At 32.5% G+C, this 27774-nt stretch overlaps 1 protein-coding gene across 1 annotated transcript in view; it reads left to right on the top strand.

The window, feature by feature from the left end:
- Positions 1–27774, top strand: part of LRP1B (LDL receptor related protein 1B) — a 2056943-nt gene that overhangs the window by 1002795 nt on the left and 1026374 nt on the right. The window contains exons 8-11 of the mRNA XM_051990638.1: positions 3488–3710; positions 7029–7200; positions 9300–9443; positions 13712–13948. Of these exons, the coding sequence (XP_051846598.1) occupies positions 3488–3710; positions 7029–7200; positions 9300–9443; positions 13712–13948 (776 nt within the window). The remainder of the gene's footprint in view (positions 1–3487; positions 3711–7028; positions 7201–9299; positions 9444–13711; positions 13949–27774) is intronic.

Genomic DNA, 27774 nt, shown 5'->3' with positions numbered 1-27774 from the left:
AATTTATCTGATAAAAGTCTGAGAGTCTCATGATGAATGGAAGCTCAATATGAATCAAAAGTGGGATATGACAGGGAAAAAAATTATATCCCCTTTTAGACTATATTAAAAGAAGCAGAGTATCTAAGACCATAGATGTGATAAGTCTACTATATTCTTCCCTGGTGACTTAATGAAAACTTGAGAAAAGTCAGAATACTAAAGTACTATATGGAAAAAAGTCAAAAATCTCTCTTATCTGCCACTTCTAATATAAAAGGGAAAATTCTGAGGATTTTTCAGTAAAGATCCCTTATCATAGCTCCAGTATCTGGAAAAAGGGGGAGGGTGTAAGGCATATATGTGATTTAGCCCTTGTTTTCTATCTCTGGATGAAGTATGGCTGCCAAATCACTCATCTTAACCTTAGAACTGGCATAAGTGGAAAGCCTAGTATTGTCCACTTCCCTGTCTCTTACCTGACAAAATCAAAATGCTTATATCTCAAGGAAAGATAAAGATGAAGAGAAAATGCAACAAGCAAGCTTAATTTAGAAGACATACTCACAAAGAATTAATAAAGTTGTATTTTCAGGATTAATTTACCCAGTTGGAAAAAAATTTTCATGGAGCAACTAAGAATTCCCTGTGCCTTTTCTGCTGCTTATTGGAGCATTATGATTTATCTCAACAATTTAAATTGTAGGACTAATATATTCCCTTTCTATTTCAGTCTTTAGCAAGAAATTGATTAATAGAAGTATAATGTATTTGAAATACAAGAGACAACAGTTTCATTGTTCTTTGTGCTGCTCAGAGCCTATCCATCCCAGAGGGTAGAACTAAAAGCTATAACTAAGTTTAGAGAACTAAATCTCTAGTCCATATAAGAAAAATCTCTTATACATTAAGGTGCTCAGAAATGAAAGAGCATTAAGAGGTGGTGGATCCCCTTTCTCTGGGGATATCCACACTGAAAATGAATGACCATATGTCACTGATATTATAGAAAGGATTCTAAGTCAAGTATAAGTTGGATTATATGAAGTTCTTCCTTGTTCTGGTATTATGGTATTATGATTAAGACAGGTAATAAATAGGGAAGGATCAATAATCCAGATATGGGAAATAACAAATTGGTGGTACTGTTGATAGAAATAGTAGTTAAAAGAAAGTAGAGGAAAGGATAAAAAAAGTTGTAGATTTCAATTAATAGTGAGACATCCAAGTGAAGATACTTGTAAACAGTTGGAGATGTTAGTGTGAATGACAGAAAAATGGTCAAAATAAGAAGTCACATATGTCAGATTTTTTTTTCTCCATATAGGAAAAAGTTGAAGCCATGAGAATGAATGAGATTTCTAGGGAAATAATGTAGAATGAGTAAAGAAGACAACAAACTTCAATCAAACAAAAACAAAATAAAAAAAAAACAACTTTGGAATGCCTACTTTAAAAAATAACGAAGATGAAAGCAGAAGAGGCAGAGAAGCAGTAGTTAGTCTAGTTGGATAAAGAGTGAAATATATTCAAAGTGTGTGTGTGTGTGTGTGTGTGTGTATGTGTGTGTTTGTGTACATATACACATGTACATATCTCAAAGGGGAATATATTTATTTAGAAGAAGACATGGTTAATAGTCTCAAATATAGAGAGATATGAGATAATGATGGGGAGTGGGGAAGGGAGGGAGAGAAAGTGAGAGAGAGAGAGAGAGAGAGAGAGAGAGAGAGAGAGAGAAAGAGAGAGAATAAGAGAGAGAGAGAGAGAAGAGAGAGAGAGAGAGAGAGAGAGAGAGAGAGAGAGAGAGAGAGAGAGAGAATGAGAAGAAGACAGAGACAGAGGAACAAGAAATAGCATGCTAGGCAAGGAGAGAGGAAGGAAGGAGAGAGACAGTGTGGAAGAAGGGAAAAGAAGGAAGGAAAGGAAAGAGGGAAACAGGGAACAAGAAAGAAGGGAGGAAGATACATTTAATGATTTAGATGAAGTATGATGAAACAGTAGTTTTAGGGACAAGGTAAATGTGTGGTATCTTTGTCCAGTATATAAGAGGATTTCTAAATGAAGGATAAAAGGAAAAGAGAGACAAATGAAGCAAGAAAGAAAGATAGATACAAAGTTGGGTGGCTTTATTCTATTTTCTCTCATATAGCTTTGTTTGGCTTTTTAAAAACTGAAAATTATTTTATCTTCAATGTATATTGTGTGGAAATTCATTTTTAATTTATTGTGATAAGTTGCTTTTAAAAGAATATTTGGATGAAAATATATGTTACATGGTTATATTCAGACATGCCATACCATAATAATATATAATAGTATTTTGTTGTTTAAATTTTGATGAAGAAAGCCACAGGAGCAAAAGCCAAATTAAAGTTAAATTAAATGTATTTTGTTGTTGTTGTTGTTGTTTTATGGGAAAGAGATACTATATTGATATAATACAAGCCAATTGAAAGCAGTAACTAAAAATTAATTCACTAAGTTTGAAGAATTGAATTTTCAATATTCCCGCTAACATTAATACTACTCAGGCACTGGAAATTGGATTATTCTTGAGATAGTGTTTGATGGTCTTCTATGACGAGATAGTCTTCTATTTACAAATGTAATTTAGTCTCATGAGAAGGTAATCTTGTTAAAATATTGTCAGGTTAATTGAAATTGATTTGTGTTTACTAAACATAGTGAATACTAATCCAACATTAGGAACAGCAGCTATGGAGGTACAGTTAAGTCTTTGATAGATTACTGTGTCTGTTGCAAGAAATGAATCATTTCATTTTTTTCAGGGGTCAACACTTAATTCCAATCTTTCCCCCAAACATGATAAAAAGGGAAATAAGGGAAATGATATATAATCCCTTTTGTGAAATGTTGTGATTTGTAATATCTGAGATGGATGAGATTTTGTGGGGGAGAGCTAATATATGTTTTTATTTCCATTGCTTACAAACAACATTTACTTTTCCATCTGTTTCATTCCATTCCAGGTTTGCTGTTTTCTACCATTCATGGCAACATTGAGCTTACACATAAAAAGAAACTCTAATAGCTTTTATATGAAATAAACATTGCTGTGCAATTTTAAAAAGCAGGTTGAATACAAAGCTGAATAGCTCATATGCCCTGGCATGGAGAATGTGTCAGCATCCAAAGTCAATGTCTGATCAGCCCTTTGTGGTCCCCAATGGTATATGTGTACCACTCATACATAGTTTAAAGAAATATTTCTCTAAATACTGAAACAAACCCCACATAATCATTTATTTGGGAGACTATTTTATAGTTGTTAGTTAACCTGCTCCCTCATGCCCAGCAATATTTATTAACAGATTTCTCCCTATTAGTGATATTTTATCGAAATGATTATAGAAGCTACCAGATGTATCCACTGCAATGAATTAAAACCAAAAGTTCTGTGGGGCGTTTTTAAATTTTTTTATTTTTACAGATGGCTCCATGGGATGTGTTTTCCCTTCTTTAACATTCAGTTTTCTTTCAACAGAAAACTTTTCTTTACTGACTATGGGAATGTTGCCAAAGTGGAGAGATGTGACATGGATGGGATGAACCGGACAAGGATAGTCGATTCAAAGACAGAGCAGCCAGCTGCTCTGGCACTAGACCTGGTCAGCAAATTGGTTTACTGGGTAGATCTTTATTTGGACTATGTTGAAGTAGTGGACTATCAAGGGAAAAACAGACATACCATAATCCAAGGCATACAAGTAAGTATACTATTTATTGGAGGATGCAGTGTTAGTGCAATAAAAGGGAATGATTTCATTATGTGGCTATGACCAACATGTGTAATGATACAAATTTCTTTTTTGGTCAAAGAGAAGTGGATGATAAAAATTCCTGGTACATTTACTATTGAAAAGAGTTTTTATTTTTATATTGCTTCTTATATGTATTAGATTTGTCTCTCCCAGCCCCCCAAATGCAATAAAAAGAACTACAGGTATTTGAAGAGAAAAAATGTTATGACCTACTTACTAAAAACTAATTTAAGTAGTTCATTCTTCAGGAGCTGAACTATCAGCTGTCCCATGTGGTATCAGGATATTTCGCTAACAAAGGCAATCTCTTGCTCATAAAAGTATATTTATTATTTTAATAGGTTGGATTAAATTTGGTCTTCACTTCTATTCAAAAACTCTGAATATGGAGAATGAAAATCATGTGAAAGTCTCTGAGGTCAAAAGATCCTTTGGGATCTTTCTTTTTTCCTGATGAATTATAAGTTCATATAGTTCTCTCACTAATCACCAAGGGTAGATCTCTAAGAAGAAATGGACCTCTTTAGTCATTGTATCATTGTCTAACTCAGTATTTCCAATCACCAATTGTCCTAACTTCATAAAATGAGATATTTTCTTCATATGTTAGTGTGTTTCAAATCTCTGCAAGCATAAAGCAAAGCAAGCATATTTGAGAATCCTCACAGAAAATCCTGGCCTCATTTCTCGTGACTTTTTTGCAAAGTCTTATGTTCATTCCTTTAATGTTTTACTCTGGTTAGAGAGGACTGACATTTTTATGATGCTTTGGGATGGTTTGGGATTCCTTAAAAATCTATTGTAATTCTTCCCTAATGGATGAATCTACTCTAGATCAGGGGTTCTTATGTGTGTGTATCTAAATATACATTTGTTAACATATATGTGAACATATGTAAAAACTATTTCAATATAAATTATATTCTTTATAATCCTATGTGTTTATTTTATACATTTAAAATTATTCTGAAAAAAAAGAATATTTGAAGGTATATGATTCTATGCTTTACAGATATATGGTCAACACTATTTTCCTCTGTATGGATGAATAAACTGCAGATTTTTTGGATTTTTGAGTATAAAAATATTATATCATCCAATCCTCAACTCTCATTCTTATCTCATTTCCACATAATAATGTGGCCAAACCTTGACTTTCCCTGGAAACTCAATGTCAGAAAAGTTCAAGAATAAATAGAGACAGCTAGTTTCACAGGAGATAAAGTGTTGAGCTTGGAATCAGGAAGACTTGAATTCAAGGACACTTACAAACTGTGTAATCCTGAGAAAGCCACTTAAATTTCTGACTTCTGTTTGCCTCCATTCTTGAACTGCAAAACAAGGGTAAATGAGAACACCTACCTTGCAAGGCTATTATGAAGACAGAAAGTGATAATATTTGTTCAAAGCATTTAGTATTAGCATTACATTACATAAATGCTTATTCACTCTTATTCTTTCCCATACTCTCCACTATATATCAGATAATCCTTGTAGCTAACTAAAAAGATGAAAATATTATATCCATATTAACATGCCTGTTTGTAATCCATGTGTTCTTGGAGTCATTTAAACTTGAATCAAGCTAAAATATAGAAAAGGATAAAATGAAACTCTCTTCACAAAAAAAAAAAAAAAAGGCATTGAACAAGTCTCATTATAAATTAACGTGTTAAGATAGTTACTAAGAGAACCACAGTCATATAATTCACTGCTAGGACATTTTAAAGGAAGGATTCTTCTTTTTCCATGAGTATTTGTAATACCAGAACTTAGCTGGTATGATGGTAGATGATGATACATAATAACATTTATATTTTTTTTATATGAAGTGTGACTATAAAGTCATGGGATCAATCTTAAGCCATCCATTTCATGACCTTATACTCACACTTCAGTAGTGCACATATGAGTTCAAGAAAGAATAAAAATATGTCACATATAAGAAGGAAATATATTCTCCTTGAGTGCTTTTGGTTCAACTATAAACTCAGCATTCCATGACTATAACTTGATACTTGTATTTTTTTTACTTTGTGACAAACTTAGACACCTATAACCCAACTTGTTATCTTCACTTATCTTGAGTATACTTTTAGATTTTTAATTAAATGTGCTAGTTAAGAAAATAAAATTTAATGTCACAACTTCCCATGGGTCAGAATTGTCTTATTAACATAATGACCAGTCCCAACCTCAACATTTCCAGGGCCACACTCCATTTTGATGATGAATACATTCATTAAACAAATACAAGGGAGTGGTAACGTCACATTATGCACCTTATCATATAATGGTGTGGGGGAGAATAATTCTTCTTTCTCTCTATGACTTTGTGAGACCCTGCAGTCCTTCTATAGATGAAAATGGAATTGTTTCTACTGCTATACAAAAACACATTGTTTTTATTCTAAAAAAATAAAATAAAGGGGAATTTAGTTCTCTATTATTTAAAAAAATCTTAAAAAAAATACAATTTCTGGCAAAATGTTGACGTTTCCCCTTTCACTTATTGCAAATATGTGTTTACCTTCAGGCTTATTTTTCACTTTATTACCAGAATTATTCAAACTATAATATTTAGATATGGATGTGTTATTTAATTTGGAGGACTTAGATTCTTGTTACTTTGCATTGAGAAGACGGGGGAAACAAATGTTGTTTCCTAGAATCCTATTCTAAACAAAAGATTGTAATTAACAAATATATGGTTGCATTTTGAGTCAGGGGCTATTGGCTCATTCTTTCATATTTGGAAAATATTGTACTTCAATGTCACTTTCCCTTCAAAAACAAACAACTCATTGTAACATTGTTTCTTCATGAAACATGAATGAAAGTACTCTTCATATATTTGTCTGCTTGCCTTAAGTATGACTTTTTTTATATTGCCATTTCCAGGGCAAATTTTAAGTCCCCCATTTAGTTGTTTTTTGTTGAAAGTAATCTTCAACAGAAGAAATGCATAGAAACTGGAATTCTTCAAATGGAAAATTCAGATACACGTATCTCTAATCTAAATTTAGAAATTCCATTCAGTGATTCAAATGGCAATTTAATCATACTTTCCCATTCTATAAAATTATTGTGTGTTTCCTGCTATCTCTTTACTACAGAGGATATACTCAACATCTGGAGGTTTTCTTCACTTTGTTTTGACATTGCAGGAGTAGCACTGAAGAATTTTAACTCCTCTGGTTAGAGATAAGAATTATTGGAAGGAAATCATCATCAAAATTCACAGTGTTTTGCCTTTCTTTCTAGGTCAGACATCTTTATGGTATTACTATATTTGAAAATTACTTATATGCAACCAACCTAGATAATTTCAACATCATCCGAATAAACAGATTTAATGGTACTGATGTGCACACATTAGTTAAAAAGGAAAATGCAAGAGCAATCCGCATTTATCAAAAAAGAATACAGTCAACAGGTAAGATTTATTCCACCTTGATCCTCTTTGTAGCCTTAATATTTGTGAAATAAATTGGAGCTAGCTTCTAACTCTTTTGTATAGGTCTAAAGTAGCTGAGTAATAAATCCTTTAGGCTGTGATGGCAAAGGTGTATTTGTCTATTTGACAAAATGGTGTAGAGGTCCTGTCATAAGTCTAAATGACAAATCTTTCAGGATCTGGTGACTCTTTCCTATAGGTACAGAAATGAGATGATGGTTAGATTTATATTTAGGAGGGAATTCCCCATCATGATGTATGTAGACTGGAAACACAGGTATTGAGAGGCTCTATTTGAATAATGTTTTGAGGCACAGAGGCTAAAGAAAGGTCGGTTTCATTGCAAGATCTATTTCTGGGCAATCTGAGTACAGTTGGACTCTTCTAACTTTACATTCCCAGTATGCTAAACAAGCTTTGAGAAATTAATATAATTTGAAGATAGCATGTTTCTGTTTCTAAGCATTCATAAAAATACAAGCCAGCTAATACTTAATATGTCCTAGTGATGTTTATTCAGCAATATCATTTAGGATTCAAATATAGAAAAGACAAACATACAATTACCATTACCCAAAGGTGTTAGTAGATTTTTTTAAATGTTGCAAATTAAAAATTACTGAAGAAGTGGAACCTTAAGTTCAAACAAACATATACACAGTTGAGAGCTTACTAATTTTCACTTTAAGTTAGAGTCCTTTACATCATATGACAAACTTAAGAAGGTAGATTGAGACTAATTCTATTCTGGGGAAAGGGAAATGACAGCACTAAAAGGACATGTTTGCAGGTCAGTCAGCTGTCAACCCTAGGGATGTGGGAGATGGGAAGTATCAATCACAATTTGAAGAAAAATAAGTGGTTTTAAATTGTCAATTACCAATTACAATTCCAAACAGCTGCTGATGCAAAATAATGATGATAGTAATAACAAATTTAGCCTTCAGGATGCAATTCATTATCTACCCTATTCTTTCCATATTTTTTTTTCTTTAGCCATTCTTCCTTCTTAAAAAAAAATCGACTTTTTCCCTTTTTCTTCTTCATTATTTCACATTTTTGTCCCTTCTTTGCTGGACCCCCCATTATCATCCCTCTGCTCTACTTTCTAACAACTCTGCAGCCTTTTTATAAAAGTACTATAGTATTCTATTTAAAAAAAAAAAAACTTTTTCTTAAAAGATATAGAATCTTATTGGTCGCATTGGATGTCAACTTTAGAAAGCCTGAAATTCAATTTGGTACTCGGTAATAAAAGAGGAAAAGACAAGAAAACCCCAATTCATTCTTACTACTTCTAGTATGCCCAGTAGATGTCCTCTTACAGATAGATTTTCAAAGACAGATGTTTCTTTCCTTGATCATTCCTGCTTGCCTACTTCACAAAGTTGTTGTCATAATGCAAATATTCACAATCCAATGGCATCTTCATTTTGAAAGAATGTTTTCATGAAAACATCCCACAAAAGAAATATCTTATAAATTTATCTTTCAATAGCAATGTAACCTATTTACTGTATGCATAAATGTGCAAATTAATTCAATTTGAATTAATCTCAATCATCCAGTTCTAGAGGCCATTAAGAGGTAGAACTAATTAGATTAATTCTAATAATAATTAGAATAAGGAAGACCAGAATTCATATCTTGCTTCAGACATTCAGTAGCTGTATGACCCTAAATGTATGATATAATTTCTAGACACAGTTTCATCATCTGTTAGATGGAGATAATAATAGCATATGCCTCATAAGAATGTTTTGAGGAGCAAATAAGATAACATATAAAGCACTTTGCAAGCTTTAAAGTGCTAAATATATATTAACTGTTGTTATTATTCTCAAAATTATTCTAGAAATGTGAAGTTAAAAAATTAAAGTTCAATTGCCCTTCTTCCTCCCATATTGTTTTCCATCTCTGTCAAATCTGAATGCTTCACAGTATATTCTAATGTACAGGATTTTGCTAGGACTCACTTCTTTTTTTTTTTTTTCCATTGTAAAGTCTTCAACATGCTGATGCACATGATTATCTTGTTTTGAGAGGATTTCAAGCATGCTGTTTTTCATTTGTTGTAGTCAGAAGCCATGCATGTGAAGTAGATCCATATGGAATGCCAGGGGGATGTTCGCACATCTGTCTGCTCAGCAGCAACTACAAAACACGGACTTGTCGTTGCAGGACGGGCTTCAACTTGGGAAGTGATGGCAGGTCATGCAAAAGTATGTTCTTAAAATCAAACACTTTGCCAGCAGCTAGAATTTCAGAATAGGATTTTGAGTGTTAATTAGTATTTTTATCATCCACAACAGTAAAAATATGAGCCCCCATCAGGTAAAAATTGCCTGGTAAAAATATGTACCTTTCTTTTCTATCACAAAATGGCATTTGTCTTCTTGTAATGATGTAATCAGAAAAAAGAAGCATAAGGATGTGGTGCATTGGGAAAGATGCTAAACTTAGAATCATGCAACTTGAATTCAAATAATGACCCTGCTATTTACAAGGACTCTGTGTAACCTTGGGCACAATCTCTTAACCTCACCCTCAATTTCCTTAATTTTTCTAATAAAGATATTGGAAAAGATGAGTTCTAAAGTCTCTCATTTAGATCAACAATACATCACTGGAGATGATTAATATTGAACTCATGAATCTTTGGCTAAATATTTTTTGAAAGATTCATTCATATACTCATCATAATTATTAACTGTTTACTCTGTACCCACATATGTGGTAAATATTGGGGAAGACAAAAATTAAAGTAAAATTTGGTGTCTATTCTCATGCAGTTTGTAATCTAGTATTAAAAGATAAGATATTCATGCTAATATGATAAAAGTCAAAATGATTCATAAATAAAATGAACATAAAGTATTATGAAATTTAAAAAAAAGGCATCACTTCCAAGTGTTTTGTGGGGTAGAAGAGGGAATCTATGGAGAGGGTGAAGATCAGAGAAAACTTCATGAAGGAAATGTCATTTGAACTGATCCTTAAAGAATGGAGAGGAAGTCTGTAAATGGAAATTATAGGGGTAGGATTTCTAGTTTGAGGAATTCAATTCAATTCAGTAATCATTAATCTAGGGAACTCTAATAATACTGTTTAGGATAGAATATTGGATTTGTATTTACAAGAATTTTGCTTGAATTCCAGCTCTAATACTAGATACATAGATAGATTCATACTATATTTGTGACATTGGACAAATTGTTTAACCTCTCTAGGTCTCACTTTTCTCATTTGTAAAATTATGGGTTATATTAGATAATATTCACTGACTTGTTAATTAGCTTTAATCTTTATTGTCAGTAATCCAAGCAATAATAAAAAAAAATATTTATTAAATGCCTACTGCCTGACAGATACTGTGCTAAACACTGGGAATACAAAAAGTTTGCAAAATACAGCCCCATGGTACCTTAAGAGCATACAGTCTAATGGTAGAGATTCATTTATAATACCATGAGCTTCATCCTATGGGTATAACATAGTGCTACTGAAATTCACAGAGTAAAAACTCTTACATTTTACAGAATCATTGAATTTCAGACTTGGAAGGAACCTTAATTCTCACTTAGTTCAATGGATATCTAAAAAAGAATTCCTACCTAAATATAACTGACATTCAGTCATCTGTTCTATTTGAAACCTCCAGTGAGAGAGGAAGCCATTAGAAGCAGTCCATGCAACCTGTAGATAGTTCTAATAATAAAGATTTGCAATGTCTAAATTAATTTCCTTTCAAAATGGGATCTAAAATAAGGGAAGTTTCCAGGTAACCTAACCTTACCTCTTTAAGTTTCATTCATATTCACCTTAACATTTGGAGTGCAATGAAATGAACAGTATGGTTAACATCTGGTGATCTGGGTTAGAATTCTAACACTATTTCTTAGCCAATGACATCACACAAATCACTTCCTCTTTTATTTTATAAGAATGATCTATAAGGGCATATTATCTCTCTACCTTAGAAAATTAAGAATCTGTCAAGGATAAGACAAAGGATGGATTTGAGGAGTGAGCATCCCAGGTAAGCAAGGTCGTCTAGGGGATAAAATACCTAGTAAGGCATCAGGAGGAATTCTTTTCTTCTTAAATTCAATTCTGTCATCAGACATTTATGACTTGTGTTCTAGGCAAGTCATTTAACCCTCTTTGCATCAATTTCCTCATTCATAAAATAAGCTGGAAAAGGAAATAGCAAACCACTCTAGTATCTTCACAAGAAAAACCTTAAATGGGTTCATAAAGAGTTAAACATGACTGAAAGTGTCTCAATAACAAAAATTCCAGGTGCAGGAAATTCAGTTCAATAAACATTTATTTCAGAAAGATTATGATTTCCCAAAATATTTTCCTGGTCTCCAATTTTTAATAACATAAAACTATTAATATTATTTAGAATACAAACTCCTTGAAGGTAGCTGTTTGTTTTTTTTTGTTTTTTTTTTTTTTTTGGTTTGTTTTGTTTTTGTCTTTATGTCTTCAGAACCAAAAAACTTTGCACATAGTCAGTATTAATGAAGCTTATTGAATTGAATTATCACAATGTGAGCAAGATCCTCTGATAAACTATGCTTCTAAGATATTTTAATTTTAACCATATATCTTTTAAAACTTTAATCATTAATAATGTTCTAAAATGCATTACACACATTCCTACCTGATTAAACAGAATATACTGAACATAATTTAACCTTTTTCTTTGTGACTCTGCTTCATCAATATGGACATGATCCAATTGTATTTTTCTGTACTGCTATTTTCAGGGCCTATTAAGTTGGATGGGATCGTTTCCTTTATTCTCAGTGGCCCCAGACTGCTACATTTTTTTTTTTTTACTTTTTTTCCTTTGTTATCAGATTGAGTTGTCATTTTTAGCTTCTGTTAGTACTCCTGTCTCTAATTTGCTGCTTCCAATATCTTTGGATTAAGGGGGAAAAAAACACAGACAATTAAGATTGTTAGAATTCTTTCTAAAGTGAAAGTAAACATGCTCAGAATGAGGGCCAAGGGGAATATCCCATAGGCAAAATTATAAAGTTTTGATTATGCACAGTCTTTGCTCTCTTTCTATTAAATATGCAGACACCAATTTTCCTTACTTTCTGGTTTTTAATTGTGTTCTAGTCCATTGTGGATAGGACCTCTGGAAAGTATTGGCAATTGTTGTAAATGTGTCATTTTGATAAGATCCCAAAATAATCATGACTTCAGAGTTAAGTTAAAGAGAATATTGACTGAAAGATGGCTAAGTAAATTTCATTACTCTCCTCCTTTGAGTATTGTAATACCTTATTTTTGGAGAAGCAGGGTAAACTTTTTGAATTCTTTAGTTTCTCTTTCAGTTTATTTATCTGGCAGGCTCTTAAATATCTAATCATCAAGTAGCACCATTTTTCCCTTCTCTTAACTGTAGTTAAGCAATACTTATAGTTTCCTGAAAGAAATGACTTAATATTTACCTCCTGCCATTTTTTTTTCTTTTGGTGAGAGACATAGATGATCTTTAGATAAGAACCTCAGTTTAACCAAACTCAAGTGAATCACTTAATATTCTTGATTTTCAGATGTAGTATAATGATAGTTTTCCTCACCTACATACAGGTTTAAAAATCACTAGGCATTTCCTCTGATAACCAATATAATCAATCTAGGCTAAGACACTTAAGGATGCAGGCAAATTTTTGGATTCTCCTCTTTTTCTCATATAGGGGTTTGAATTTGCCACAGAAATATTTGTTATGTAGGAAAAGGAATCTTAATTTATCATCCTAAAAATAAGAATTTAAATAACGATTTCTTGCTTTTTGTGATTGTCTTTGTGATAATTGTAATTGGCTTCCAAGTCTTCCAGGGGTTAGAAATAGCTTTGGGAATCCAAATTAAGAAATACAAAGAAATACAAAGTGTTATTGGCATTTAGATTTGGGATTTTGGAAGTTCAAATTATGTTTGGACACTCACTTATATCCATGTATGAGGAAGTGATAACAAGTTATTACTTTTGTTTATTCTGACAGTCAGTAGATGAAAAACCTTCCCTGGCATGTTTTAAATTTTCTGAAGTTTCCGACATTGTCAGATGTAACAAATACCATAGTCAGTGTCCAAAGAAAGCTATTGATAATTCTAATGAGTTGTAAAATTGAATGCACAAGATGTTTTTGTAAATGTCCATTTCACAGGGCTACATGTTATCCAGTGATCTGTCATGTTTTCAAAACAGACAGTTACAAACAAAAGAATAATTAACTAGATATAACCTATTCACAGATGTAATTTCTATTTTAATTAAAATAATACAATTAAGCCAGCCTTCTTACACTGAGATACATTTGGCATATTTTTGAGTTTAGTTTTTGGTATTGAATTTTTTAAAACCCCACTAATTGTGCCAGTTAATTAAACAGTGCCATTATGCAGTGTAAAGAAGATTAGGCAGCACCAGTTGTTTATGTCTGTAATCTTTCCTCAACAGGACCGAAGAATGAGTTGTTTCTCTTTTATGGGAAAGGACGCCCAGGAATTGTTCGGGGAATGGACTTGAATACCAAAATCGCTGATGAATACATGATCCCCATAGAAAATCTGGTCAATCCACGTGCTCTAGATTTTCATGCTGAAGCCAATTATATCTATTTTGCTGACACCACAAGCTTCCTAATTGGTCGGCAAAAAATAGATGGGACAGATCGTGAAACCATCCTGAAAGACGGTAAGCATCCTGTGTACATCAACTGTAGCTACAGTCAGAGGTTTTCCTGAAAGAATAAATACAACTTACATCAGAAACAATTTTACCTATCACTCAAGCCTACTTGGTGCTTTGAAAAATATCTGAATGGTTTTCATTTTTCTCACTCATTTAATTTCTCTAGTTTTCTAATCTTTATTTAAACATGTCTACAGTTTTCCACAGCATAGTAAATACTAATACCATTGTATAATAATATATATTTAAAAATATTATTTAGAAAAAGTTGGTGGATTTCTGTCAAAAATCTGGCCTTGACCTTCACTAGTTATGTGAACCAGAGCAAGATATTGAGTGTTGTTCAATTCTCAATTTATTTATCTATAAGTTGAAGGAAGTTAAGTAAAATCAGTTAACTACATGTAAAGGTTTTTGCAAACATCAAAGATCCAAATTAAGTTAATATTGTCATTATCTTTGCACTATCTCACAAGGTTGTTGTCAGAAACAGAAAAACCTTAAAAAATTTTCATCAATATAGGTTATCATTTGATTTATTGGCACTGGGGAGTTATTGAAGGCTTTAAAGTAGGGAAGTGTCATGATCATGTGCATTAATGTTACTGATTTCACAGGAGTATATGGGAAGATAAAAGAAAAGACTGGAGGGAGAAAAATGATAATTATTTAGAACCTTTATTAGAGAGGTGGCCCTGAGAATGGAAAATCAGAAACCTATGTATAAGAAAGATGACATTAACAAATTTGGAAATTTACTAAATTAAAGGGAATGAAGAATGGGTAAAGGTAAATGTAAAACAAATAACTGTTTTCTATCCAGAGGTTCTATGAGAATGATGATAATATCAACAGAAATGAATAAATAAATGATAAAAAGTTTCTGAGTTTGGTTATAAATATGTTGAGTTTTTAATGCCAGTGGTATATTTCTGTGGAGATGGTTATCAGTCAGTTGGAAATATCTAGAGGTAGGTCATAACTAAATGATGAAGATTTATTAGTCATCTGTATAATAGTCATAATACAGTGGAATTGAATGAGATTACATTCTCATTCTCATTCATTTTAGAAACAAGAAAAGGCAGAGCTCTGGAGAGAACTTCAAAGCAGTAGAACATTAGTAGTAACAACCAGAACAGTTAAAGGAGACAGAGAAGGAGCAGTTACTGCATTATGAAAAGAATGAGAGGATGATGTCACAGATGCAAAGAAAGTACAGAGCACAAAAAGGAATAAATGGTCAGTAGTGTATAATGCTAAAATACAAATTAAAAAGTATGAGGAAAGGCTGTAGGATTTGGCAAGAAATCAGAAATGCTCTTCAAAAGAGAAGTTTTACTGGGATTTGGGTGATAAAGGTAGATTACCTTAATGGTAAAGATGTGGAAGAACAAATGGTGACTTAAGGGAGTTGCAAAGTTCTGATATGGTTTTCATTTTACCATAGGATCTCAAATTTAGAATTAGAGGAGCTTTAAAGATAATTCAACTTAAACTCTTCATTTTATATTGTTTTTCTCTGGATTTGGAATACATGAAAATGAATAACCAAGGAAGCAAGATCACAGAGGACACAGAAATTGATGTAATCAAGAACACAGGTGAAGGCAGGGAAAGAACGGTTGGAATCTTTACAAACTGCTAACTCATTAGAGTTGATGTTTTGGGCCAGAACCTAAAACAAGGTACTAAGTAGAACTAATTGATACAATGTTTGTGTTCATACCTTTACTCATTGGAGTTCACACATTTGGGAAATTTCAGGGTTTAGTATGAGATATCTGAATTCACACCTCCCTTGAAGTTCTTAGGGCCAGAGAGCGTGCTGGGAGAAACCCATAATCCCTCTCTCTCGTATCCCACAATTCCTCTCTCTCATATATAAGATGCAGACAGAGGCTCTCAGAGAGAATTCAGCCAAATTACATGAAGAGAAGAGTGTCAAGTCAGAAGAAGCCACAAGTCGGAGTTGAGCTGAAGATTGAGAAGGCTCTCTCAGAGGCACAACCAGATTCATCTTCATCTCACACCACTGTGGTAGGTGGCTGGTCTCCTGCACTTCCCCCACTAAGACCAAGCTGATCTGAAAGACTTGCCAGAAAGCTAGCCGAGCCCCAAGTGAAAGAGACAAGAGATTCATTCCATCTTTGTGCTGGCTGGAGGCTGAAGAAAGCAGAGGCAGAGGCTGAAGGACAAACCTTTGGATTTGGAGACATTTGGAGGGAGCTCTTGGAACCAAACAGAGAGATAGGTCTCTAAACTAATTGGGCTATATTAGAGACAATAAAAAATCCGAACTTTTATCACCTGGCTGCGATTGGGGTAATTATTGATCTGAACTGAAACTAAGGCTGTCTCCAGGAAACCTCCCCCGAGAAACCTGCACCTCTCCCCCAGAGAGAACCATCATCTTATATTATATTTTAAAGAAGAACAAGAACGCCAACAAAGAACCATCATTTTCTGAGATGAAGATAGAAGAGGAATTGGATGATGATCAGTAAGGCAAGACATTAATTTACCTGCTCTGAAAAAATGAGGAAATTGGGTGTCAATTGAATGTTTGAAAATAAGTGTTTAAATAATTTGTATTAGAAAGAATGATAACAGGTTAATAAAAAAAATTATGAAAAGACTTTCATCTTGAAAGAATGGCTGAGATAAGCTAGTATGGTGATTCAAGAATCAGAAAAGAGAAAGCAGAAAGGAGTTCCCAAGATTTGGGTTCTACCATGGCAGGAAAGACTGAATTTCAAGGAAATGAGGGATTCAATAAGAGCAAAAGAGATGTCATTAAATTATATGATCATTGGAAAATGAAGCTATAACAGTGATAATAGACTTAGATATCAAGAAAGGGCAAAATATAGCAATGATGGGAAACAGTAATACTGATAATATGATCAAAGGCATGCTTTTGATGAGGATATGGTAGAGACAAGGCAAGAGCTTGTCATTAAGAATTCAAAATTTAGGAGTTATAGTCTCTCAGAATTTCATGAGATCTACTGTCTAAGAATCAGTTCAGAGAGACACTCACCAAATTGGATATAAGTTGGAGATTAAGGAGCAGTATGGTGCAGTGCAGGCAGGACACTGGATATACAAGTCTGGAAGGACGGGATTCAACACCTTCACTAGCTTTCTTGTCCTGGACAAATCATTTAACCTCTTTAAGTCTCATTGTTATCATCTGTAAAATAAAGGTATGAGTTGTTATGACTTCTAAAATTCTACCTACCTCTTTGTAAGTAGTTGAATTAAACCCAAATATTTAAGATATACATTATGGTTCCAGTCGACCTTCCCTCCCCTCCATCCAGTCAAATTGTGACAGCTTCAAAACTCTGTCTTCATGTTTCAGCTAATTATCATAACTGACTACAGTAGTATCTTATCAGTAAAATGAATGGTGCCATGTTTCCCAACCAGACAACAAAGATGCATTTTAATAGCCATCTGGCTGTCAAGCATATCTGAATAGGGTTGAGGTGTTAGTTTGAAGGTTGTGAAAGCTTTTGCAGATTTTCACACCTAAAATACATTCAACCTCTTACTGTCCCTTTAGCAGGGGACATTTAATGCCTTTTTATTCTAATTGCCAAACAAAACAGATTTTTTATTGCTTTTCTCACCTATAAGGAAATCTCAATTAAGATAGAAACAAAAATATCTGAATAGGCATTTGATTGCTATGAATGACAATTTTTCGTGGTTAAGATCAAGCATTTCCAGTTCTGATTAGTATCTGGACATAAACATACTGTGCAGCTTGTTCTTTAGAACATGAGGGCTGGATATGAAAACCATACTCTCCCTGCTGCCAAAAGGATTTCCCTTAAACATAAAGTTGGTCACAGACATTTTGCCATCTTTGTATCTTGACTACCTTTCCACATTTAATAGTAACTTTCAACATTTTCATGACAGTCTGAATTTTATTCCAACTTTACTTAACTTTTCTTGGTTCTCACCTGTCCCCTAGAATTTAATGCTTTCTTAATCATCCCACTTTTTTCTATGAATTACTCTCATCAATTAGATACAGATTTGTGCCTCCCATCCCAATCAGCACTTCCTAACTATGAGCAATGAACTTAGCTTCCCTAGGGCCTGATCACTAAAGCTCTAGCTTGACTGGAATTTTGTTATTCTCCCTCAGCTTCAAAAAATTTCCTGGAAATGCAAAGAACCTTATCATTTTCCCCCAATATGAATTTAAGCTTACAAGACTAAATTCTTTCTTTCTTTTACTAAAGCTTTTTATTTTTAATACATATTCATAAATAATTTTGAACATTCACTCTTGCAAAACCTTGTGTTCCAATTTTTTTAACTTCCTTTCCCCTCACCGTTTCCCCTAGACAGCAAGTAATCCAATATATGTTAAACATGTGCAATTCTTCTATACATGTTACAATTATCATGCTGTACAAGAAAAGTCAGATCAAAAAGAAAAAAAAATGAGACAGAAAACAAAATACAAGTAAACAACAAAAAAGTGAAAATATTATATTGTGATCCACACTCAGATCCCACAGTCCTCATCCTCTCTTTAAGTGTAGATGGCTCTCTTTAGCACAATTGGATTGCATTGGAATTGGTCTGAATCACCTTGTTGTTGTAAATAACCATGTCCATCATAATTGATCATCATATAATCTTGCTATTACAATGATCTTCAGTTTCTACTCACTTCACTTAGGAACAGTTCATGTAAGTCTTTCCAGTCCTCTCTGAAATCATCCCACTGATAATTTTTTATAGAACAATAATATTCCATAACATTCATATACCATAATTATTCAGCCATTCTCCAACTGGTGAGATTCTGCTCTTTTTCCAGTTTCTTGCCACTGCAAAAAGGGCTGCTACAAACATTTTTGCACATGTGGTTCCTTTCCCCATTTTTATGATCTCTTTGGGATACAGTACCAGTAGAGACACTGCTGGTTCAAAGGGTATGCATAGTTTAATATCTCTTTGGACATAGTTTCAAATTGCTCTACAGATTGGGTAAATCAATGCACAAATCTACTAACAATGTATTAGTGTCCCAATTTTCCCACATCCCTTCCAACATTCATTATCTTTTCTTGTCCTCTTAGCCAATCTGATAAGTAAGTATACAGTGATACTCGGAGTTGTCTTTACTTGCATTTCTCTGATCAATAGTGATTTAGAGCATTTTCTCATATGACTGTAAATGATTTCAAATCTTTATCTGAAAATTATCTTTTCCTATCCTTTGATCATTTATCAATTGGAGAATGGCTTGAATTCTTATAAATTTGAATTGACTCTCTATATATTTTTAAATGAAGCCTTTATTAAAACTCTTGGATATAAAATTTTTTTCTCAGTTTATTGCTTCCTTTCTAATCTTGTCTGTACTGGTTTTGTTTGTACAAAAACTTTTAAACTTAATATAACTAAAATTATACATTTTGCATTCCGTAATATACTCTAATTCTTTTCTGGCCACAAATTATTTTCTTCTCCACAGATCTGAGAGGTAAACTATATTTTATTCTTCTAATTTGGTTATATATCACTCTTTATATCTAAATTATGAATCCATTTTAACTTTACCTAAGTATAAGGTGTTAGGTGTGGGTCAGTACCTGGTTTCTGCCACACTAATTTCCAATATTCCCAGCAATTTTTGTCAAATAGTGAGTTCTTATTCCAGAAGCTGGGATCTTTGGGTTTATCAAACACTACATTACTATAGTCATTGATATTATGTCTTGTGAACCTATTCCACTGATGAACTACTCTATTTCTTAGCCAGTACCAAATGGTTTTGATGATCACTGCTTTATAATATAGTTTTACATCTGGTACAATTAGGCCACTTTCATTTACATTTTTTTCATTAATTCCCTTGAATTTCTTGATCTCTTCTTCTTTCAGATGAATTTTATTTTTATTTTTTTTAGCTCTGTAAAATAATTTTTTGGGAGTTTGGTATAGCACTGAATAAATATATTCGTTTAGGTAATATTGTCATTTTTATTATATTAGCTTGTCCTACCCATGAGCACATGATATATTTCCATTTGATTAGATCTGACTTTATTTGTGTGGAAAATGTTTTGTTTGTAATTGTTTTTATACAGTTCTTGACTTTGCTTGGTAGGTTGACTCCCAAATATTTTATATTATCTATAGTTATTTAAAATGGATTTTTTCTTTGTATCACTTGCTGCTGGATTGTGATGGTAACATATAAAAATGCTGATGATTTATGTTGATTTATTTTGTTAAAGTTATGAATTGTTTCTAGCAGTTTTTAGTTGATTTTCTAGGATTTCCTATGTGTACTGTTATCTGAAAAGAATGATAATTTGGTTTCCTCATTATCTACTCTAATTCCTTTAATCTCTTTCTTCTCTTATTGCCAAAGCTAACATTTATAATACAATATTGAATGGTAACGGTGCTCAAGGTTAAGAAATCCTGCCTTAGAAGTTAGAGAAATTATTTTCCAGGGGAAAAATGAATATTTAAGATAAAAATTGTTATTGATGAGTAAAATCTGCTTTACAATCCTTAAATATCATAGATTACATAAAATTAACAGAATAGAAAATACTTGGAGCTAACCACTATAGTGGTTAGAAAAAGGAGGGAAAAGATCCATTCAAACCATAATCTGAAAATATAACAATAGTATCAGATTATTTGTAAACATAATTTAGCTATGTTTTGTCATGCCAAGATCATTCTATAATACCTCTTTAAAATATATATATATATATTTTTGTCATTTTCAATTGTCATTATTCATTAACATCTAGGGTATTCTCTTGTCTTCTTCACATATCACCTTAAATTAAGAAGCCCAGATAGTAAACCAGAAACAGAACTTCATTGGGTTTGTATATGAAAATGAAATCAGTTATGGGGGAAGTCACCCAAGTCATCAGTGAATGATAAGGTCATTGTTGTTGTTCTTTTTGTCAAAGACAGTTTTCTTTTGTGGGGATTGATCTACTGTATCTGTTCCATCATGGGTATGTATTTATACCATTAAAATCTCTACTACTCAGAAACTTAAGGCCATGGATCTGTAGAATAGCATTGGTAGAATCCTTCTACTTGTAGTAGAAAGAGCACTGGATTTAGAATTGAGACTAAAATTAAAAACTTGGAATTTATGTATATACTATACAAATAATTTGAGGAAATAGCCTGAAAAATCTTGTAAATCAATATAAATGTAAATTATTATGATTTTCTATAATATTATGTGTTGTTCTCTTCTCAGAAGCATATCTTTGTTATTTTGTAGTTTTAAGTCCTAGAGGCTCTCCCAATCTATGAGTCTTTAACAGATAAGGATTCTATGAAACTCTGATCACAGTGGGTTCATCATAAGAATTTCTGGAATATCAGATTGACAAAAAATAAACAGAAAAATTCTAGCTATTAAGCCATGAAGCTAATCAACAGAATAATAGGAAGCTACTAGATTTCTACAAATTTCTGGGAAGGCTTTTTAATAAATAATTTTTAAGATGATATGTAAGACTATTTTCTGCATGTAAGGACTCCTCAGGAGATACACCTGTTTTCTCTTATATCCTCTGGTTTCCTAGTAGTTATATTTCAAGTTATTATAGGAACCCTCTAACTCCTCCAAGTGTTTTTGTACAGTAGGTACATAAGAGAAAAGAGTGATCAAATTCTTTCACTCTTCCCCATCCCCATGTGCAATATGTTGCTAGGTCATATTGATTCTATTCTTATAAAATCTTTCATATACTCTCTTTTTTCTTCTGTAACACTGCCATCACCATGGTGAATCATGTCTCATCTAAACTTTACAGAAACCTGTTAGTTGGTCTTCTTCTCTTAAATCTCTTCATATTCAAACCCACTGTCAACTAAGTTCTCAAAATGATCTTCATATAGCCCTAGTCTGAGAATGGCACCTCCGTTGTTCAATAAATTCCAAGGCTTGTCTATTATCTCCGGTGAAATGTAAAATGATCTGTCTTTTAAAGCCATCATGACTTGGATCATTCCTCTCTCCCCAGTCTTCTTATACCTCATTCACTTTTACACAATTTATGTTCTTCCTGTTTCTCCAACCAGATTCTTCATTGCCTCGCTGCAGTTTCACTGATTGTTCTTTTTTTTTTTGCTGAGGTAATTGGGGTTAAGTGACTTCCTCAAGGTCACATAATCACTGATTTTTCTTTATGCTTGCAACTCCTTTCTTCTTTTGTCCAGTTCTTTGCTTCCTTGAATTTCTTCATTCTGATAAAATTCTGCACTCTACAAGAAAGCTTTCTCAAGTTTCTTTAAATACAGTGCCTTGCCTGTTGGATTACTGAGAATTTACCGTCTATAAATTGTCTATAATTGTTTGCATGTTGTCTTCCCCATTAGATTATGAGCTTCTTGGGGGCAGGGATTGTTTTTACTTTTGTGTCCCAAATTTTTGCACAGTGCCTGGCATGTTTTAGGAGCTTAGGAAATGCTAATTGACTTGACTTCATATAAAAGAGTATGTTTTAGACAGTGAATTGCATTATTATAATTTGTTATTCTTATACAATTATATCGAATTCTTCATAAGCCCAATTAGGGATTTATTTTTACAGCTACCAAAGTGGTTTGCCATTTCATTTTCTACCTCATTTCATAGATGAAGAATCTGAGGCAAAATTAAATGATTTGCCCAGGCTCATACAACTAGTAAATGTCTGAGGCAAGATTTGAATTAGTGTATCTTATTCCAGGTGTGACATATTATCCACAGAGCCACCTAGCTGCATCATTGTTGTAATAGATTAAGTATTAGAACAGTTCATTTCTGTTATTTTAATGGGTGTAGTTTTTGTTTAAAGCAAAAGTTCTTAATCTTTTTGTATTGTGTTATGATTTTTCTGGCATTCTGGTGAAGCATATGAACTCCTTTTCAAAGTAATGTTCTCAAAGACATAAAAAAGCAAAAAAAATTACAAAAGAAGCTAATTGTTTTGAAATAATTATCAAAAACTTTTTTTTTAATTCCATGAACCCAATTTAATGACCCCAGATTCAAAGATTTAAGGTATGTGTGCTATCTATGTATTGGTCTAGGAATGATAATCAGTGTGAGTAACACATCATGGAAAAGTAAACCTTTACTTGAGTAGCTTCATTTTTTTACAGTTCAAAAATAAAAGATAAACTAGGGACCTTGGTGTTGATGTGTGAGAAAACAACTATACAACCAAAGTATTTCATTCAAGAGAAGGTAGAAGTCTTGGTTTATGTTGGGAAGAGGGAGATATTCAAGTAAGGAAGAAGAAATCGTTCTTTTTGGCCACGGTTATCTACTATAGATTGGCAAATCCCTTTGATGAGTCCAGAGTCATAGCTAAAATCCCCATAGCTTACACGATGAGTTTAGGTGATCTGGCAGAGATAAAACAATCCTTATGGCTTCTTCAAGGGTCCTTCACCTGGATATAAAGGATATTGGCCTAGAATTGTCAGCAGTCATTTTTTTCCTACCTTTGACCACCAAAAGTACTGGGTGATAGTATATAAAGTTTTGAAAAAGTTAACATGGCTAACTGCTGGGTTGTCATTATAGAAGTGGAACACTATCCATCCATCAAACTTTTGTAGGGAATTCTCTAGGAAGAACTGAACTTCAAGGTCTTTTGAAAATTGACATTTACCCTCCTACCTTCTCTATACCTCCTCACTTTCCCCTGACCTAAGATTGGATGTGCCATTTGGAATGCACACAAATGGTCTTTTAGCTAGCAGATCAACTCTGAGATGTCTGTTTATTCACTTTTATGATTTATAAGAGGGTTTTCAAAGAAGTTGATTGCTGAATGTTGAAATTTTTTTTACTAGTATATCTTCTCAATAGTTGCAATGTCTTGATTGGATAGAGGTGAAATTAAATCTACTAAAATATGTGTGTGTGTGTGTGTGTGTGTATACATAAGATATACATATATACATAATTCTATCATATATATGTGATGCGTGTATAAAATTTTTTCTAATATTCTATTTCCTAAATGTTTTACTTTTTTGTTCCATTTATCTAGTTTTGAAAGGGGCAAGTTTGAGTGTCTTAGTAATATGGTTTTACTATCTATTTCACCCTCATTTAATTTTTCATTTAAAAATTTGATGCTGTACCATTTGGTACATCTATGTTTATTTTTGATATTCATTTCTATGGTACCTCTTTAGCAAAATAGTTTCCTTAAATCTTTAATTATCTCAATTGTTGCTTTTTCTTTGAGGCCATGATTACAAGCTTTGTTGGTTTGGGGTTTTGTTGTGGTTGTTGTTGGTTTGTTTTACTTAGCTGAAGCATAGTAGATTCTCTTCTATTCCTTTACTTTTATCCTGTGGTGTTTCTGTGCTTCTTGTAATCAATGTACTTTAGGATTTAGGTTTTCAATCCATTCTGTTATCTGCTTCTGTTTTATGAGTGAATTCATTTCATTACCATTACAAAAGTGTTTTGTTTCTGAGTACAGCCCTCCTCAATCTGTCTTTTTTTCTATCATCCTCCCCTTTTCTAATTCTTTTCTTTACCTACTTCCTTGTAGGATAAGATAGGTTTCTATATCCAAGTAAGTATGCATGTGATTCCCTTTCTATTCTATATCCCTCCCTGTCTATTGTTTTTTCTCATCCTTTAAATTTTACATATCTATTAGTATTTTAAATATTCCAGAAATATATATATATATATATGTAGAATTAACAATTTTCCAATTTGATAAATAGACTTTGGAATTCCGCATGGATCAATTTGCAATGACAGGTGGAATTTGATTATTAGATGATAATATTATGAAAATTTAACATCATTCTTTAATGCAAATGTCATAATATAACATAATTACATCCTTTATCCTTTAAGTATTAACACAAAGCTTGATTCTAAAGATAAGATAAGAAAATGTGTCTCTCTTCTTTTATAGAAGTGGGTTGCTGTAAGTATTGAACATTAAACATTGAGTTGGATTCAATGTGTTTATGAGTTTAGCTAAGCTGTTTTCTTTCTTTTTACAAATAAAAATAAACATACCAATAAAAATAGAAGAAAAAAAGTGATAGGCTTTCTCCACTGGCATTCTATATTGTCAGTTAATATAGAACTTAAAAAATAAATAAATAAATAAAATTACTGTAAGCTGCAGCAAGCCCTGAGAGGTGGAGGATCACGAACAGTTTATCAGCAAACTTCCTTGGCCAACACAAAAATCAGGAAGACTGACTATGCTGCTAGGAGAAAGGACAATTTCTGGAGCCAATTATTGTTTCCAGGAAAGCCTTACTAGTATCTAGAATGTATTTAATTCTTCATAGGTTAGATTCTTCTTTTTTGGGAGCACTATATTCAGGTTCATCATGAATTTCCCAGTTGAAATGCTAGAAGATGATATGAGTTTTTCCTTGCTGCCTGAGCAAGTATATTAGTAAAGAGAGAAGGAAGATGGAACTTTGTTCTTCAATAAGACAAAAATGTGGATTCTTAGATCCTAAGGAAATGAAGCTTCCAAGTATTGATTATTAAAGAAAATTAGCGACAGAACATTCATGAAAGAAAACGATCTTGGTCCTAAACTGAAAGATTAGACAAAAAATAGGTAAAAAAAAGATACTCCAGCAGTAAATAAGTCTCAACATTAAGCAAGAGGGAAAATATTATAGAAGAAACAAGCCAACTGTGAATTACAATTATTTCCTTTAATCTATCAGATTTGCAAAGCTTTATTTGTTGAGCCTCACAATGACTCTGTGAGTTAGGTACTCGAAGTGATATTTTATCTATTTTATAAGACAGGAGAGTAAGATTCACAAAAATTAAGTGCTCTGTCCATGATAACATATTTGGGGACCATACATTGAGTATTTAAACCCAGGTTTTCATGACTTTAAATAGTGACTACTGAGTTGGAAAACAATCTTGGCTATCTTTAGTCTGTTAGAATGACCTCATTTGATAGTAATATTACTTTAAAAGAAAATTACATACAAAAAAATTCAATTCCATTTGCCAAATTTCCCACCCAATTTTATTGAAAATTTCTTGAAGTTGACCTTTCCAGAATTTTGGTGTGAAAGTGATTGATTTTAAATTGATTAGTCATGTAAATAAAAAGAGAAAAGTATATACTTGAGATAATCAAAATAATATACAAATAATGTACAAAATAAGTGTTAAAAATATGGAGTGAAGCTAAATTTTACAATCAAGGAACATTTGCAATTTGTCAGCTTATTTTTCATAAGATATATAGCATAAAAATTTGTCCTTTTTAATTTTGACAAGTATTAGTTGATGCATAAAAAAAAAAAAAAAATGAATGATATCAATGAAAACCCTATACACTATGTCTGGCTAGGTGTTATGTGACCTAACAGAGCCAGCAATTAATTATTTGTGAATTTGTTTTTGATCCTTTTGTCTATTTTTATCAGTCCCTGAGTGTATTTCATTTTTCAGAATAAACAATATTTTGAAATAAGATAAATTTGAACTTGATTCTTTAGTATGTGTTCCATGAGTATAGGACTTGCTTTTAGATCATGTAAAGTAGATCTGGAAAACTGCTTTTAAAAATATTTCAAATATGCCAAAATGTTAAAATACTTAATCTTTTGCATGATTTGCTATCTTTGAAGCACAAAAGGAAACATTTAAAGCACCTTTCTCTGGTTTGAAAATTATAAATGCCTGCAGCTATTTTATATATATATATATATCACAAACTATAATTTCATCAGATCTCAAGATCGAAGGCAGGAGTTTGGGGTCAGCCTTTTTATGTAGCACATAGGTTCCATTTAGATGGCAAGTATCTTTTCATGTAACAAAAGAAAAAGAAATGAATAAGAGGGTCGAAAGTTGGAAGCTCTTCATTGGAAGTATTTCTGAACTCCAGCTTGCTTCTTTAGGTCATGCTATGGTTAAAACAATGTATACCCTTGTAATATGTCAAAAGTCATCATACTTTCCCACTTTGTAAAAATATAACTTAAGTGATAAGTGATTCTACTAGTCAAAGAATTAACTTCAGTGTTATAGTAAAATGGAAGTTTGGTCAATTACTTTTTCATAGAATAGTTTATTTAGAATATTCTTAATCACAGTATTTTCATAAGGTATTACTGTTCTGGTTTTGTACTTGAAAAAAACTTGGTCGCCATATTCTGGGACCTTACTTAAAGCCTTCTCTGTCTAGTTTCAGTCAAACTCTTCTACTTGTTTTCTGACTTGACATTAAATCTCTTATCTCCAGGCTTTTGGATAGGTTCTTTTCTTAGCCCAGAATGTTTTCTCTTCTTACTTTTGCCTCCTATAACTGATCCCTGGTTCTCTTCAAAGCCCAGCTTGTGTACATCATTTAATAAGAAGCTTTTACTGATCCCCCTATAAAAGTGTTCTTTTTTTTTATTTAAATAAAAATGTAGATGCTTTTATGTTCATATGCTGTATCCCCTCTTCTCTTCCACCCCACTCCCCCTGCATTGCCTAGAACATATGTTTATGTTCTATAATATCTTTCTATCCTTTTAGGCAGGGGTTAGATTTCATATGATTTTTATATTCTCAGTGACTAGCATAGTATCTTACACTTTACAAGAGTTTAATAATTTCTTTTTTAGAGTGGATTACATTAGCCCTTTACAAAATACCTTTTTAGACATGAATCATGCAGGAACTGAGTTATTGGAGCAATACTTAAATTAGACCTTCCTGAATGCCTTATTTCTTAAATAAATAAATTAACTCTACCCTCTTTTTGAATAAATTATTTTCATCCATATAGTATAATCTATCT

This window comes from Antechinus flavipes, chromosome 3 (genome assembly GCF_016432865.1).
Source record: "Antechinus flavipes isolate AdamAnt ecotype Samford, QLD, Australia chromosome 3, AdamAnt_v2, whole genome shotgun sequence".
In the NCBI taxonomy this organism is placed as follows: domain Eukaryota; kingdom Metazoa; phylum Chordata; class Mammalia; order Dasyuromorphia; family Dasyuridae; genus Antechinus; species Antechinus flavipes.
Note: the sequence above shows the minus strand (reverse complement) of the source record. Positions and strands in the feature narration are given on the sequence as shown.